Source organism: Arachis ipaensis, chromosome B01 (genome assembly GCF_000816755.2).
Source record: "Arachis ipaensis cultivar K30076 chromosome B01, Araip1.1, whole genome shotgun sequence".
NCBI lineage: Eukaryota > Viridiplantae > Streptophyta > Magnoliopsida > Fabales > Fabaceae > Arachis > Arachis ipaensis.
Genome location: NC_029785.2, coordinates 114,301,785 through 114,320,597, shown reverse-complemented (window position 1 = coordinate 114,320,597; position 18,813 = coordinate 114,301,785). Strand labels below are relative to the sequence as shown.

The 18,813-nt window shown below is 38.2% G+C and overlaps 1 protein-coding gene across 1 annotated transcript; it reads left to right on the top strand.

Annotated features, from left to right (window-relative positions):
- On the top strand, positions 6,264–8,535 carry LOC107633083 (the record flags this gene model as incomplete). Its single annotated transcript, XM_016336721.2, is given in 4 exon segments — positions 6,264–6,504; positions 7,086–7,124; positions 7,896–7,980; positions 8,098–8,535. Coding segments are annotated over 4 exon segments (448 nt in total), but the record flags the coding sequence as incomplete, so codon positions are not given.

Sequence of the window (18,813 nt, the reverse complement as noted above, 5' to 3'; positions counted from 1 at the left end):
GCGTAAGGCACGCAAGGCACGCGTACGCGTGGATCGCGCGAAATTCAAGCGATGCGTACGCGTCTGGGACACGTACGCGTGATGTTGGTTGTGTGAGGGCAGCCATTAGGATTGGGGGGGGGGGGGATGATTTGAAATCAGGTGCTGAGGTGGCTTAATTTGGCGTCGCATGCGACGCGTACGCGTAAGGCACGCGTACGCGTGGATCGCGCGAAATTCAAGCGATGCGTACGCGTCTGGGACACGTACGCGTGATGTTGGTTGTGCGAATGGCGTGAGGGCAGCCCCGTGCACGCACAACTCTCTGTTCAGATACGCACGAGAGCCAAAATTGCATATGACACGTGCGCGTCCCTGCCAGGATGGGAAAACGACGCGCACGCGTCAGGGACGCGTACGGGTGGTGGGGCTTGTGCTCCCAGCACCATTCTAGCCCCACACCATCATAACTCTCTGGCCATACACCCATTGACGCCGATTTGCAGGGTCTCGTATATGCGTGGACTGGTGAAAACGCAATCGACGCGTACGCGTGATGGACGCATACGCATGGACTTGCTTGTGTGCAAGGCACGCCACCAGCACCACTCCTGCCCAACTTTCTGTCAATTTTTTATTTTTCACGCATACACATATGACGTGTACGTGTCAGCGACGCTTGCGCGTCGTGTGTTCTTTTTTTTTTTAGTCGAAGTGTTCGGTTCCTGTTCTAAAATAGCTGCATGATCAGAACACACTTAAAACAAAAGAAAAATAGTAAAAACTCAATAAAAATCAAATAAATAAGAAAATCACTACTACGAAAAATAACTAAGGATACGAAATTATCGGGTTGCCTCCCGACAAGCGCTTCTTTATCGTCACTAGCTTGACGATTAGCTCCTCTAAGGAGGAGGATCATAGGGGCTCAGCTCTTCACCCCCTTACTTTGAACTTCTTTCCTGTGTCTCCATAAAGCAGCTCAATATGCTCCAGAGAGAGGATTCTGTTTACTGTATAAATTCACACTGAATTGCTAGTCAACACCACTTTCATTCCTGTGGAGAAACCTTCAGTGGGGATCTTTTTGTTTCTCCATCCTCTGGGTACTTTCTTCTTTTTGGGAACCTCCTCCTTGGTGGATGATGCATTCCCGACACCCAACTTAGGTTTGATGTCAGGAGGTATTTTATTGATTGTCACCAAAGGAGGTTTGAGCTGCAGATTCTGCGGTGCATCATCAGGGGGTTTTTGAAGGTTTGGATCAATAAGCTCAGTCTGCATGCACCTCTCTTCTTCACCTGCTGAATGTATATCTTTGAAGACATGAAAGACCAGTTGCTCATTATGCACTCTAAGCACTAATTCACCTTCTTCCACATCAATTAGAGCTCTCCCAGTGGCTAGGAATGGTCTTCCTAGAATTATAGAGGCATTCCCATCCTCTCCCGTGTAAAGAATCACAAAAACTGCTAGGAGGAAGAACTTACCCACTTTGACCAAGATATTCTCCACTAATCCGTATGCAGGCTTCATAGATTTGTCTGCCATCTGTAATGCTATCCTTGTGGGTTGTGCCTCTTGGATTTGCAACCTCTTCATCACAGACAAGGGCATTAAATTGATGCTTGCTCCCAGATCACATAATGCTTTCTCAAAGGTTGTGCTCCCAATGGTGCATGGAATTTGGAAGCTCCCTGGGTCTGGCATCTTCCTTGGTAAGTTACCCTGAATGATGGCACTACATTCTTTAGTCAGGACCACTGTCTCATCTCCCTTTAAAGGCTTCTTCTTTGACAACAATTCCTTCATGAATTTGACATAGAGAGGCATTTGCTCCAAAACCTCAGCAAAAGGAATATTGATTTGCAACTTTCTGAAGACTTCCAGGAACTTTGAAAACTGCTTGTCCTTGGTCTCCTTTTGAAGTCTTTGAGGATATGGTATTTTAGGCTTGTACTCAGGAGCCTTTGGCAATGTAGGATAAGTGTCAAGAGAGTCTGGGAATGGGTTGTCCGCACGCTTTGGAGGGACGTGCTCTACTTCTTCCTTCTTCTCCTCTGTAGCTTCTTTTTCAACTGGCTCCTCATTAACTTGTACTTCCATACTTGCCACTTGTCCACTTATCAAGGTGATAGCCTTGCATTCCTCTCTTGGATTTGGAATTGTGTTACCATGAAGGCTATTAATGGTCCTCTTATCAATTTCATTAACTTTTGTGGCTAATTGACCCATCTGAATCTCCAAGTTTTGAATTGTATTTGCAGACCTCTCAGGTATTTGCTTGCTCAATTGGCCCATTTATCTGAATCTCCAAGTTTTGAATTGTATTTGCAGGCCTCTCAGGTATTTGCTTGCTCAGTTGGCCCATTTGCACCTCCAAGTTTCTAATGGAGGCTCTGGTTTCCTGCATAAAACTCCTCATCATCTCCCAATTAGAATCTTTTTGGGATTGAGAGTTTGTCTGCTGAGGTGGTTGTTGTTGATGAGACTGAAATTGGCAGTTATTATGATTGTTCTGTTGGAAACCGTCCTGAGAGTTATTGTTAAAATTCAGAGATCTCTGAGGTTGGTCCATCCACCCAAGATTGTATGTCTTAGAGTATGGATCATTATTGGGGTTTCTAGGACCACTCCCCATGTAATTTACCTGTTCAGAAAAAGATTGAACATAATCATAATTCTCATTTTGTACAAAATTACCTGTCATATCATAAGAGACCTCTTGAGGTGGATTTTGGCTGTTGATAGCTGAGACTTGCATGCCACCCATCTGCTGAGTAAGTAAATTTATTTGCTGAGACATAAGCTTGTTCTGAGCAAGAATAGCATTAAGAGCTTCTACTTCCATAACACCCTTCTTCTGAGGAGCCTCAGAGTTCACAGGATTCTTGTTAGATGAGTATAAATATTGGTTGCTAGCAACCAATTCAATCAGCTCAATAGTCTCCTCCGGTGTCTTTTTCTTGTGCAATGAACCACCTGCAGAATTATCTAAGCACATCTTGGACATTTCACCCAAGCCTTCATAAAAGATGTCTAGTTCGGTCTATTTAGAGAACATGTCCAGAGGACATTTCCTAATTAGTAGCTTGTACCTCTCCCAAGCTTCATAAAGAGTTTCACCATCCTTCTGCCTGAAGGTCTGAACATCCACCCTAAGCTTAGTCAGCTTCTTTGGTGGGAAAAATTTAGTAAGAAACTCAGTAACAACCTTGTCCCAAGTATCCGAACTCTCCTTGGGTTGGGAATCTACCAATAGCTTTGCTCTATCCCTCAGAGCAAACGGGAAGAGCATGAGTTTGTACACCTCTGGGTTCACTCCATTTGTCTTCACAGTATCACAAATCTGTAGAAAGTTAGAAATAAATTGATTTGGGTCTTCTTGGGGAAGACCATGATACTGGCAGTTTTGTTGCACCAGGGTGACCAATTGTGGCTTCAACTCAAAGTTGTTCGCAGCTATAGAAGACACCACAATGCTTTTTCCATAAAGATCTGCAGTAGGAGCAGAGTAAGAGCCAAGTACTCTCCTTTGTTGCTCATTCCCATTCGGATTTGCCACATTAGCATTAACAGCATTATTATTATGATCCATGTTGGACTCTGCAGCCTTGCAAAGTCTTGCTTGTTGCAAACGTCGTGTGAAAGTCCTTTCAGGTTCAGGATCAAAGTCTAAACGAGGTTCTTTGTCCTTGTTCCTGCTCATAAACAAACAGAAGACAAGAAAATATGGGATTCTCTACGTCAGAGTGCAGAGAATTCCCAGTGAGGTACCTTGTGTAAAGAAATAAAATAAAAATACTAAACAATTAACTATAGAAATTTTTGAAAATTATAACTAAACCTAATCGAGAATTCGAAATATATAAAGCAAAATTAAATAGAAAAATTAAAATAAAATTAACTAGGTGACACCAAACTTAACTTCAGAAATTAAGGAAAAAAATTACTGCTATTTTTTTTCAAAAATACTAAAATAAAATTTAAATAAAATTAAAACTAAAACGCCTAATCTAAGCAATCAAACACCTGATAGTTGTTAATCACAATCAATCCCCGGCAACGGCGCCAAAAACTTGGTGCGGAAATTACAACCACAAACTAACCGGCAAGTGCACTGGGTCGTACCAAGTAATACCTCAGGTGAGTGAGGGTCGATCCCACGAGGATTGAGAGATAAGCAACAATAGTTTATTAATTTACTTAGTTAGACAAGCAGAAAATAGTGTTGAGAGTTCAAAAGCATTAACAATAAATTCAGAATATCAGAAGACAGGCAAGTAAATAAGTTGGAAAAACAATATGGAGAAGGCAGTTAAGGCTTCAGAGTTATCTATTTTCCGGATTGAATTTTCTTATTAATTTATTTTAATCATGCAAGATTTAATTCATGGCAAACTATATGTGACTAGACCCTAATTCTTTAGACCTTTCTAGTCTCCTCTAACTTTCATCAACCGCCAATTCCTTGGTCAATTAATTTCAATTAGGGGGTGAAGTTTAATTCTAGTCATTATGCCACAAAAATTCTAATTATCCAAATATAAGAGGATTATATGTCACGTATCCTATTAAGTCCAGGTAATTAGAATTTAGGAGAAATTGTTTTCAAGCTGTTGTTCAAGTAAAGAGCTTTTCCAAGTTATACAAGAACTCAATTAGAAAGAGGGTCATACTTCCGTTCCACTCAAATTCATAAGATAAAGAACGAAAACAATTCTTGAATCATAAATCAGTATATGAATTAAAATACAAAAACAATAGAATCAATCCATACAAATAGACAGAGCTCCTAACCTTAACAGTGGAGATTTAGTTGCTCATGGTTCAGAGAGAAAAACTAGGATTCTCTTAAACTGTGAATTGTGAATAATTGTGAATTGGAATGGAATCTCCAGAAGAGAAGTTTCTTTTCTCTTTTATATCTAATCCTAATTAATTTAAAATCTATTTTCTAAAACTAAAATAATATCTTTTCCTATTTTAAAATAAAAATAAAGTTTAAATAAGAATTAATTAAATAATCAGTGTTTTCTCCGTTTTCTGCACGTGGCGCATATCACGCGTACGCGTCAGTCACGCGTACGCGTCGATGATCTACTTCGCGTGTCACGCGTACACGTCAGGTACGCGTCGCTGTCCAAATCTCCAAATCACGCGCACGCGTCAGGTACGCGCACGCGTCGCTCCTCGCTGTCATCTCCTTTAATTCTTGTGCTGATTCCATTTGTGCAAGCTTCCTCTCTATCCTTTAAGTCATTCCTGCCCTATATAGCCTTCTTCTTCTTTTTTGCGGAAGCTCCATCAAATCCATCCGAATGCTACCTAAAATAAACATAATTGCACACAACTCAAAGTAGCATCCATAGTGGCTAAAAGATGATTAATTCTTGATTAAACTCAACAATTTAAATGCAAATTCACTAGAAAAAAGATAGGAAAGATGCTCACGCATCAGACGCCTAGTGACCAAGCAGTGGTGGAGCACCTTCGAAGGGGCGACGGTTGCTGCGCAATGGAGGTGGCTGTTCCAACGAACGACGGCTGCTGCGCGACGGAGGTGACTGGTCGAAGGAAGGACGGCTACTGCGCGATTAGGTGGCTGTTTCAAGGATCGACGGCGGTGGCTCGACGGAGGTGATGGGCGACCGGACGACGAGCTCAATGAGAACCCGTGTGAAAGTCAGAGAGGCGCTCTCAGTTCGATGAGAAGGAGGGGGATTCACTCACTCATTCAGATTTTGCGGTTTTCTTATTTATCCGAATCTTTTTTCTGTCCGGTTCACGGTTCAACCAGTTCGACCGACCGGTCCGAGCCAATTTTCAGAATCTTGATATAAACTCATAAAAAATGAAAAGAAGAAAGCAAAAATAGATATATTATTATGGAATTTGGATCGTCTAAATTTTACATCTTCACTTTAGAGGATAAAATAAGATCTTTTAACATTGAATGTTTTCTCTCTCATATTTTCTCTTGGTCCTACCTATAAAATAAATGATAATAAATTATACTTTACCTTTTAAAGTGTAATTCAAAATTTCATTATTATAATATTATCCATTGGAGTAGGGTAAGAAAGGAGAAAAGAATTGGAAAGTGGATAGGAGGCGATGAGTTCTTCTTCTCGGAGTGAGAATAACAGAGAAGAAGTAGAAGAAAGGAGAAGAAGACGAAGAAGCCCAAGCAAGTCGCCCATAAGGGACCGATCCAAAACGACTTCTTCCAAGTTGTCGTCTCGCTCCTCAACACTCACCCCTTCCGGCTCCAAAGCCCTCTTGCTCGACGATGACCTCGTAGCTGACTTCGAAGACCTTCGAATCTCTTCGGACCCTAACCCTAACCCTAGAAGCTTCCCTTACAGCGTGAAGCAGCAATGCTGGGAGAAAGCCGAGAAGATCAAAGGCCGAGACCCCGATCGCTGGCGCAGGGATGCCCTCGGCAACACCGTCTTTCGCAAGCTCGTTGGTTGCCCTGGTTGTCTCTGCCATGATTACGACCACATCCTCCCTTACTCTAAGGTCACACGGACTTCCCCTCTTTTGACGCATTTTATGTCAGAATATAGAAATGCATTTGATTATTACATGCTCAATGTACAAAATTGTAGATGAGCACCAAGAGAACCATGAAGTAAGTTTCAAATTCACCTTGCACTTTCATATGTGTGATTCCGATACAGTTCTGACATTAATGGATATGAAACTTCAATGGAAACTGGTGTTTGCTTCTTTTGATGAATTATAATAGCTTAACTTTTCTAGATTTATCTTTTGGTGGGAGTACATTTAATCGAGATCTGCATCTACATATAATAAACCATTATCTTATTTGGAAGTCTGGGGATTAGATAGTGAGGGCTTTTTTAATGTGATCCTCCAAATCCCTATCTAACTATCCATTTGTATGAACATTTTAAAGTACCATAAGTCTTGGAGGATTATATATTTATAATTATCCATTCCAAAGAAAGGAAAATCATCACTTAAAACACCCCCCCACAATCCAAGAAAGGAAACATTTTAAAGATTAATGTTTTACTAACTCAATTACTACTGTTCTGTTTGCTTATTCTTTGTTTGGGATTTTTTGTGAACTACAGGGTGGGAAAAGCACACTGGAAAACTGTCAAGTTTTACAGGTAAGGTGTCTCGGTTCCTCTCAGTTTCTCAATTTCTCTGTTGAGAGCTCTTATAATACCTTTCTTTTATTTGATAATGTGCTTTACTAGGATCCCCTTTTGAAAATCCATTAAACAATAACATCATTCAATAAACGCAAACATATTTCAACTGAGAGCTGTGTCCTGTAATGCTATAATGAAGGCCAGTAAACTTGTTATAAGCATTTACTTTTTCAGTAGTATGTAGATAATTATACTGATGTTATTGGGGTCATTCTTTAGCTATTAGCCTATTACAGCCATATGTAACTGATTTGTCCATGCCCAAAGGGAACTCCACTAACATATTTTTGGTCGTTGAACAACAAATCAAAGACTTGGACACCATTAACAGAACCATGTAGCCATATAGACTTAGTGTGAAACAGATTTTTTGTTCTATTGGAGAAGCATTTAGATAACTCAGATAATCTGACATTTTTCCTGTCTCTTCCATTACACTTCTTTCTGAGTGACTTCACACTTTCAAGCCATCTAAGGATGAGGTGTGGAAGGTTTACTGTTAATCCTTAAACAGTGTTCACATAATTTCATGATGGTAAATTATATGCAGTTTAGTTCTGCTGCTAAAGTTCATTGCTAGTTCCAATTCGGATGCAAATAATAAAGAAAGTTATGATGCAAGCTCGACTTTATTTTCAGAACAAAAACCAATGAGTTATTTAGTCTGTTTCCTTATTTGATTTTCTTAGCATTCATTTGATAGTTCTTTTCTGTTGTGATTTTCAGGCAACAGTTAACCGATCAAAGGGTAATCGAACAGATATATCCAAATCTGAACTTATTCAGAAGAGTTCTTATTGCAGGGTTTCAGGTACGGCTATATGATTAATTGATTATACATATTTGCTGCTGTAGTCTTCCAATGGTAGCATGTACATTACCTAGAGTAGTGATGACAACTGTTGATGGAGCTCTGGATGCCTTACAGGTCGCGATATGGATCTTTTGGAACTGTCAGCATATGGCAACGTACGGCGAGGACCGGAGTCTGGGGGTTGTAGAATCCAATGAACAATTGAGCATACTAACTTGTTTTGTGGATGATTGCCAATGAGAGCTAAATGATAACCTTGTAGCTAGTCATCCTGAAAATGATCTTTTGGAGCTCCATTTGTGCACAAACAAGTTGAAACTGCAAAGAAAAAATGACTTAACTGGTCTTGTAAGTCTATAGCATACTGATCCATTGAAGAGCCACTATTGCATTGAACATTTAGCCTATATGCTGGAACATCAGAACACTATTTATTGCTACAGAAGTGTAAAATGATTATTGTTGCACACGAATTATCATTATTCTTGTCGAATGAGTGTAAATAACTGATACCTTTTTTATATATATAAATATAAAAGCAAATGACAGTCATCCAGTGTACCACAATCTTGACTGAAGAAAAAAAGCAAATAAACTGAAATTAAGAATTTTGGCTGCTAGTGTTGAAGATAAACGTGTTTCCGTTAAACATTGTTTATGGTACATAGAGGTAACCTTTGCAATTCAATATTTATTATTGAATCTTATACTCGGAAGAATCTAGTCCAGAATTTTGGTGTGGTCCTAATAGCATTAATGGAACATTCCTAGAGTAACATATAATAAGGTACCAAACCATGTATCTCCCTACATTGCTTCATTCTACAGTTGTGTATTGGAGCTTTTTCTCCTTTCCTATTTGACTAAAACCAGTCTTGGTCTCGTGATTTAGTGTGAAAAAAAGGTTACCACACATTTATCTTTGATGCCTTTTTATATCAAAAAGCAAAGCTTAATGTCCACACTTTCATTCAATATGCCTTCCAATCCAAACGAACAGTTTACTATCTCTTTCCTTTCCTATTTCCTTTTTCTTCATGCGCTTCCTTTTTGGTGACATGCCTAACTTTTTGCCTAGTTCCTGTAATGTCCACCACTTCAAGTTCTGGGCCACTTATTGCTCGAAAAAGTTACCAAAATACGCATGGTTTAATCAATTCTATGTGTTAGAAACAAGAGACTGAGAGAATGATGTGAAAAGTGTATTATTGAGTTGTGTGTCAGGTACAATATACAAGGGGTATTTATAGGTGTTAAATAAATCAAAGTAATAAAGACATAGAATCCTACAATTAATGTACAGATATGCTATATAAATATAGACGATGCTAATTGATCTAAATTGATTCTAATGATTCTAATTGATTCTCTAACACTATGAACTAAATAAACCATTTTTTTTTTATCTACTTAAGGATGATTTGAATATCTCGTAACTCTTTTAAGTAGAAATAAGAGATAGAAGGATATACAAATATTTTCTATATATGTATTTATATTTTATATTCCTCTTTTTATAATCAAATGAATTTTTATGTTATTGTCTATATATTTCTATGTCATAAATAGTATTAACACAATTTAAGTTAACCATCATTGCACGGTAAGGGCAAAGATATAATAAAGTTTTTCATTATTTAATAAAGAACTTACATATTCATAAAATACCGTTATTGAATAGGAATATCCACAATTTACTTTTTATCTTTATATAATTATTAAATGGTGTTAAGAGAATAATTAGAATTAAATTAGATCGATTAGTATCATTTGTATTTATATAGCGTATCTGTATATTAATTGTAGGATTTTATACTTTTATTATTTTGATTCTTCTAGCAGCTATATATACTCATTGTACATTGTACTTTTTCTCAGACTGAATAATACACACAAACACTTTCTTTAGACTGCTCTCTTGTTTCTAACATGGTATCAAAAGCTTAGGTTACTTTTTTTTAAGTAACAATTGGTTTCTAGCTCTTTTTTTTTGTCTCCTCCGTCAGTACTTTGTCCTCATTTTTCGACTCCTTCTTGACGCCTTGGTTCGTCACCGTCGCCACCATCGCCTTCTCCTCGTCGCAAGGTTTCCAATGCCTCCAGAATCACCGCCGTACACTGCCGGATGTGCCGCCACGCGCCGCTTGAAGTTCCCTGTCCGATTAAAGCTCTTCTCCTTCCAGACGCCTCCAACCCCGTTGGATCAGCGCCCTAGATCAACGGCTTCCGTCACGCCACGTGTCAGGAAGCTTGCTCCACGGGCCCGTGCTCAACCCGCGCGCTCGACCCGATCCGCTTTGCGACCCACTGCCATCTCCACGCCTCGTCAACTGCTAACGTGTTCTCCTTCAATCACGCAGCGCCACGTGTCCTTCCCTGCTGACGTGTCATCTGGCGTGGCAGACAGTGGGACTCTCCCTAAGATTTTTTTGTGAGCTCTTTCCGTCAAATTTCTCATTTTTTGCTCTAAAATTGCAGTTTTCTCTCCACTCTTTGATCTCTGTTACTACTATTATGGAAAAGTCAAATGTTTTTGCTGCCACAAACAGAAAGGGTAACTTCTATCGAAACTGTAACTGTTCTGGGCACCTTTTCTCCGACAGTCCCTCTGTTGAACGTCGCACATGCCACCAGAAAGGTCACATTAGATACCATTGTTCACAGCTGTTCTGTCATTATTGTAAGCTCACAGGACACTTAATTACTACCTATCCTACTCGTCCACCACGTCCTGATCAACTCAAGTATCATTCTCGTCCCACCTTCTCCAAGATTGTGCTGCTTCTGCTGTTGCTGCTACTACGAAATCTACTACCTCTGCTCCTCTCAACCCGTCTCCTGTCTCTCTATCTGATATTGCGTCTCTTCTTCATCATCTTCTCTCCCTTTTTGGTAATACCTCTGCTGCTTTTTCGACTCCTCCAGGTAATTCTAAATGGTATTTTGACTCGGGTTGCTTTAATTACATGTCTCCATTGCGTAATCTTTTCTTGTCTCTGTCTACCACTACAAATTCACCTTCTATCAATACTACTAATGGTTCCCTCTTGCACACAACACACAAGGATTCTATCTCCTAGTCGACTCTTAATCTTCCTGATACTTACTGTATTCTCAAATTAAACTTTAATCTTATTTCTGTTGGTCAACATGTTGATTTGGGTTTTGATGTTACTTTTCCATTTTTGGTTGTCGTGTATAGGATCGTCGGACGAGACAAATCATCACAACTGGACGTAAAGTTGGAAGGTTGTTTGAACTCGAGAATCTCCATATTCCTCCTATACCAAATCTCTGTGCTGCTTCTTCTCTATCTACCCTTCACTTATGGCATCAACGCCATGCCCACAGCTCCTTAGAAAAATTGCATCCTCTTGTGTCTCAGGGTGTTTTAGGTCAGGTTCCTAATGAAACTTTTGATTGCATTCTTTGTCAAACTGCTAAACAACCTGCTTTATCTTTTCACAATAATTCCTCCCTTGCTTGCTCTCCTTTTGATCTCATTCACTCTGATGTTTGGGTCCCTGCTCCCACTGCTTCTATGAGCGGAGCTCGATACTTTGTCGTTTTTATTGATGATTATTCACGTTTTACTTGGGTTTATTTGATGACTAATCGCCATGAGTTACCTAAGATTTGTATTAACTTTTCCATTATGATTAAAACTCAATTTTTCAAAGTCATTAAGGTTTTTCGACGCGATAATGCTATGGATTACCGTGATTCCAAACTTTTAACCTTTCTTGCAAAATAGGGTACTTTGTCTGAGTTTTCTTATCCTGGTACGTCTCAACAAAATGGCCGAGCTGAACGCAAACACCATCACATTCTTGACTCTATTCGTGCAATGCTTCTTTCTTCTTTGTGTCCTGAGCGTACTTGGGGTGAAGCTGTTCTTACTGTTGTTCATGTTATCAATAGACTCCCTTCTTCTGTTCTTGGTAACCTTACTCCCTTTGAGCGTCTTTATCATACCTCCCCAGATTATAGTTCTCTTCGAGTTTTTGGTTGTGTCTGTTTTATTCTTCTTCAGCCTCATGAACATAGTAAACTTGAACCTCGGGCTCATATGTGTTGTTTCCTTGGTTATGGCATTGAACATAAGGGTTATCGTCGTTGGGATCCTCTCTCTAAACGTATTCGTATATCTCGTCATGTTATCTTCTAGGAGCATCACATGTTTTCTCGGTTCTCCTCTTTTGAGTCCATTCCTCCTACTCAGTCACCTTTTATCACTAACCCTAATGTTGGTCTTTTTCCTAGTGATGATTCTATAGGTTCCATCTCGAGTCACCCTCTACAGCCTCCTGTTCTTCTACCTTCTCCATCTCCTGATGATTCCAGACCGGACGACGATCCTGCTCCTACCGTCATGCCTCCTCCTTCCACTCGTTCTTCTAGGTTAAGAAATTTACCTCCCCATCTTCTTGATTATCATTGTTTTTCTATTATTCTTCATCAACATGAACCTAAGTTATTCAGAGAAGCCTCCACAAATCTAAATTGGCAACAAGCAATGCAGGAAGAAATACAGGCACTTGAAAAAGTACACACTTGGAATTTGGTTGATCCTCCTTCTAATCAGGAAGTTGTGGGAAGCAGATGGGTATACAAAATCAAGACTCGCTCTGATAGTTCTATTGACCATTATAAGGCACGATTGGTTGCTCAGGGTTATACGCAAGAGTATGGTATTGACTATGAAGAGACTTTTGTTCCTGTTGCTCGTCTCACATCTGTTCGAGCTCTTCTTGCCATTGCTGCGGTTAAAAAAATGGTCTCTCAGTCAGATGGACGTGAAGAATGCATTTCTTAATGGAGACTTGAAAAAGAAAGTCTATATGAAACCCCCTCTGGGTTATCCTTGTCCTTCTAGCAAAGTTTGTCTCCTTCGCAAGGCACTCTATAGAGTTAAGCAAGCTCCTCGTGAATGGTTTGACAAGTTCAACACTATCATATGCAATCTTGGTTTCACTTGCAGCCCTCATGAGAATGCTCTCTTCATTCGTAAAAGTGAACGTGGAGTTGTTCTTCTACTTCTGTAAGTTGATGATATGATCATTACTGGAGATGATGTTGATGGTATCTCTGATCTCAAGGCATCCCTTTAGCGTACTTTTGAGATGAAAGATCTTGGTTCTCTCAGCTATTTTCTTGGTCTAGAAGTCATATCTACCGATGATGCCATCTATCTCTCTCAAGCTAAATATGCTTCAGATCTTTTTGCTCGAGCCGGAATTACAGATAGTCACACTGAGTCTACTCTTCTTGAGCCTAATGTTAGATTTACTCCTATGGATGGCACTGTTTTGGATAATCCTACTCTTTATCGACAGCTAGTTGGAGGACTCGTCTACTTAACTGTCACTCGACCAGACATCGCCTATTCGGTTCATGTTCTTAGCCAATTCTTGTCAGCTCCTCGTACTACTCACAATGTGGCAGTTCTTCGTATTCTTCGCTACATCAAGGCACCTTATTCCATAGCATTTACTTTTCTACCCATTCATCTCTATCCCTTTGGGCGTACTCCGATGCTGATTGGGCTGGTGATCCCACTGATCATCGTTCCACTACCCGTTATTGTTTGTTTCTTGGCTACTCTCTCATTTTCTGGCGAGCTAAGAAGCAAATATTCACAGCTCGATCAAGCATAGAAGCTGAATATCGTGCTCTTGCTAACACCACTACTGAAATTATCTCGATACATTGGCTTCTCGAAGACTTGGGTGCTCCTCAGTCATCCCCAACTAATATTGTTTGTGACAACCGCAGTGCTATTCAAATTGCCCATAATGATGTGTTTCATGAACGCACCAAATACATTGAGATTGATTGTCACTTTGTTCGGCCAATGTATCCTTATTGATACTGTTCGTCTCATCGCTGTTGGAACACTAAATCAGACTGCTGATATCTTCATGAAGGCTCATCATCCGACTCGTTTCCGGACCTTGTTATCCAAACTCAAGATGGTATCCTTAGCTCCCACTTGAGTTTGAGGGGGATGTTAAGAGAATAATTAGAATCAAATTAGATCAATTAGTATCATTTGTATTTATATAATGTATCTATATATTAATTATAGGATTCTATGCTTTTATTACTTTGATTCTTCTAGCAGCTATATATACCCCTTGTACATTGTACTTTACCTCAGACTAAATAATACACACAAATACTTTCTTTAAAAAAGGTCACTATAAAATATGTTTAAAGCAAGTTAAATATGATCGAGAAAACGTAAAAATTTGTCATGTTGGATCGAGTTGTGGTACCACAAAATTGTGACCAAAATTCTCACTTGGATATCAATGATGATTTAGTATAAAGAAGAGTTGAGAGGAGATTGGAGCGAAATTTACTGTAGATATGATGGATTTCTTTGAAACGGCAAGGCTACCAATAGATTCTAATATTATATGGGTAACTTTGACTCTGAAATTTGTTGGACAAAAGAGAGAAAAAATTTCAGACCTATTAGCATGGTTAGATGTGTTTAAGGTTATATCTAAAGTGTTCACAAAAAAAAAAATGAGGAGCATAGGGTTAGTTGAAGAATCACAAAATACCTTTGTCAAAGAAAGAAAAATATATGATGGAGCATTAATTACATGTAAAATAGTACAATAGTTAAAATTGAGGAAGAAGGGATCAACGATCATCAAACTGAACTTTCATAAAGCTTATGATAGAATAAATTGAAGCTTTATTGATATTGTGTTCAGTAAAAGATGGAGGACATGAATTAAGGAGTGCATTAGGTTGGCATCTATCTCTGTTCTGGTAAACAGATCACTATCGAAACCATTCAAGATAGAGAGAGGACTTCGTCAAGGTGATCAACTGTTGTCATTTTTGTTTGTTCTTGTGATGAATGTGTTGAATAGAATAATTAGAAAGGTGATAAGAAATAGAAGAATATCTCCATTATTAGTGGGCAGAGATAATATAGAGTTATTACATATACAGTTTGCATGACACTGTATTATTCTGTCTACTGGAAGAGGAGACAGTTAGAAATTATACGAGACTTTTGCAGTATTTTAAAATGATGTCATGGTTGAGTATTAATTTTGAGAAGTCTAGCTTGATACCAATAAATTATAATGAGGAGTAGGTTGGGAGAATGCGTCAATTACTGCAGTGTCAGGCGGCAGCACTACCGATAAAGTATTTTTGGTATTAATCTGGGAGCGAATCCAAAGCTAGTAAAAACATGAAAGCTAGTAATAGATAAGGTGGAGGAGAAACTTAATTCGTGAAAAACAAAGGTTCTTAATAAATATGGAAACTTAGTCCTTATTAAGTGAGTTATCAACATTTTACCTATTTACTATCTAAGTTTGTATAAGATGTCAAATGCAATTGCACAAAGAATAATTTCATTACAAAGAAGATTTTTTTGGGGGAAGGAAGATGAGCGACTTGGCTTAGTCCTTGTAAGGTGAGAGATGGTACAAGTACCAAAGAAGTTAGGAAGTTTGGGAGTGGCCGAGTGGGAGATGCAAGAGAAAGTCCGTGGAGAGATATATGTCATCTGTAAATAAAGGAGCAACACGTTAGAGAAAATATGATTGATGGACTTGCCATAGAGGTAGGAGAAGGTAGATCAACCAGATTTTAGGAGAATACATGGTTACAAGCTGGAAAGTTGAAAGACTCATTTCCGTGACTCTTCTTGATTTCAAACAAAAAAAGATCCATAATTGGAGATTTTGTGTTTTGGGATGAGTTATAGTGGGTTTGGAATTTCTAGTAGAGAAAAAAACTCTGCCAATGGGAGGCAGAAAAATAATCTTAAATCAAATTCTTTAAATCAGATTTTTGATGTTTAAAAATCTGTTAGATTGATAACAGAAGTACAAGACATAGTGGTGTGAAAATTTGATAAGGAAGACGTTTATTCTACTAACTCATTTGTGCAGGTGCTTCAAAAAGAAACTTTGGCAGATGATATAATTAGCTACAGATTTACAAATGAAATTTGGAAAGGATTAATGCTGTCTCAAGTGGAGTTGTTACCTAGTTTGTTTTAGTAGGCTATGTCAATACTAAGGACTAGTTGAATAGGTTGAGTATCAGTGAATATGTTGATAATGTGTGCATTCTGTGTAAGAAGGATGTTGAAACTATTCAACATTTCAACACCTATTTGTTACTTGTGTATTTTCTTGGCAGGTATAGTACATATAAATTATGAGTAAATAGCCATTTCTAACCATGAAAGATTCGGAGGCTGATAAAACTGACCATGAAAAATTAAAATTAAAGTTATACCCATATAAGATAAGTTTTGTTTGACAAAAATAACCAATTATTAAATTTTTGTTCATAATTCCATAAACACCCCTAACCTTTCATCTTTCATCTTTCTTTATCTTTAAACTCAATCCCTAACCCTATCAATCTAAGCCCACTCCCTCCTCCTCTGTGTTTACTCTCCAACCTCACCATCCCCTTCCACCACCACCATCCCTTCCATCCCCCTTACCTTCCGTTTTCCGTCGACCATCACCAACTCTAACACTACTACCGCTTATTTTCTTCCCCACCTCTCCCCTCTAACCACTTCTTTCACTACCATTGAATACCCTCCTCAGCTCCTTCAGAAAGAAAAAACTTTTCAAATTAGAAACCCAGTGTCGATGACGCTTCCGGATTCGTCGATGTCGTAGTTAGTGAAGTTTTGGCCGTCTTCATAGCCAGTGAAGCTTTCGCTCTTGTCTCGCTTGGAGAGATTGGGCTTGAAGTCCGGGAAGCAAAGAAGGTGCGTGGCGGAACAGAATTCAGAGAGGCGTGTGGTGAGGGCGTTGTGGCAGCGAGTTTTAACGGCTTGGATGGCGGTTAGTGGTGAGGCCTAGTAGGTGAGGAAGGATGGCTTTGGAAGCGTGTTTTGAATGGCTTTGGCCCAGTATTGCAGTGCGTACGTCTTTGGCATGAACGGATTTTTGTCTATATTGTTGCCGCCGCTGCTGGAGAAACTGATCTGCATGTTAATAATGTGTTTGATGAGAAAAATATTATTAATTTCTTTCTCACTTTTGAATTTCGATAAAATAATGTGTTAGACTGAAAATTAATATAAAAATTTTAATTCTAGCTACTTGTACTTAAAAATTTTGTAACAGGATTCCAATTTGCAGGCGAAATAATTATTGATGATTGATGATGGATAATACATATATAGTAGGTAGGTACAACGGAGTTTTCAATTTGAAAAGCTTTTCTTCTCTGAGGAGGATCTTCAATTGCGGTGGAGGAAGTGGTTGGAGGGAAGGGGTGAGGAAGGAAATGAAGCGGTGGTGGTGTTGGAGTTAGTGATGGTTAACAGAGAAGGGATGGTGAGGGAATGGTGGCGGTGGGAGGGGATTGTGACCAGAGAGAAGGTTGGAGGATAGAGGCAGAGGCAGAGGAAGAGGAAGCGGGATAGGGTTAGGGATTAGACTTAGAGATAAAGAAAGATGAAAGGTTAGGGGTGTTTATGGAATTATGAACAAAAATTTAATAATTGGTTATTTTTGTCGAACAAAACTTATCTTATATGAGTATAAGTTTAATTTTAATTTTTCATGGTCAGTTTTGTCGGTGTCCAAATCTTTCATGGTTAGAAATGGCTATTTACTCTATGAATTATTTATATTGGACGTACTTAGACTATTTCAGAAACCATAAAAGAACACTTTGAGAATGTGTGTGGTTGGGAGAATTATAAATAATTCCTAAAAATTTTAAGATGTGAATATCATATTCTTATGTTTGGTTCAAAGTTTGAAAAGCTATTTTTAAGCAAGTTTGATTCCATGAAATCAAAATACCATCATTTCAATTCCCACATTCTCTTGGGTATATTTGATTCCCATAGAAATAAAATGTGAGTAACAAAGTAATACTTAAACCACACACACCTGAGAGTTAAAAGATTATGCCTTTGAAAAAAAATACAAAAAGTAGTTAGTTTTGTTTCTGTTATACAAAATATTTAACCACACAGAGGTGTTGTATTTTAAAATAAAACAATAGACATGGTGAATTGTGTTATTAGATTACTTTGTTACTCTAAGAAATAGTATAATAATTAATTTATGTTATTAATGGCTTTGCTAAAAATGATATATGAATTGATTTTGATTGTAATTTCTAATTATTTATTTGTTTAGTATCAGTTATATACTCTGTTGAGATTTCTCTTTTTTTTAAAAAAAAAAAATTGAATCCTTAAGCTGCAAATGAAACTCATGATAATCAATATCTGAAGTTGATACAACAGATACCAAGAGCATTGAATTGAAATGTAAATCTGTGTGCTTTATTTTATGTTATCTGACTTATCTCCAACAAAACTATAGAATTTAGATCAAGTGCTACCTTATAGTGGACATTGATTCAGAGTCTACTAAGGTTGACATTGGATTATTTTAGAGTTTATTTTGAAATTGTCATTATCTTAAGTCAACATTTTTAATTAAGTGGCCACATATACTTCCTTATACCGTGTCCTGACCATAGACTTTAGGTATCTTAGCTTACCCTTTTTCACCAGAATTATAATTCAGATTATAAAAGCAATGGTTGACTAATTAGTAATTACATTTTTCAGCAAATCCAATACTAAAAAGTGTTAAGCACTTTAATCCAATAGAAATTGATGGACCAATTTCTTGATGGCAAGCAAGTTTGCCATTATTCGCCATCCAATTGCATGTGATGATTAAGATATAGCTTCCCATCTTCGTTCTTCTTTTTTCTTTCTTTTTGAAAACTCACTTTGACGTGTTAAACAGGCAAAGGTACATTGTTATTAGGATAAATAGTGACATGATTACTCTT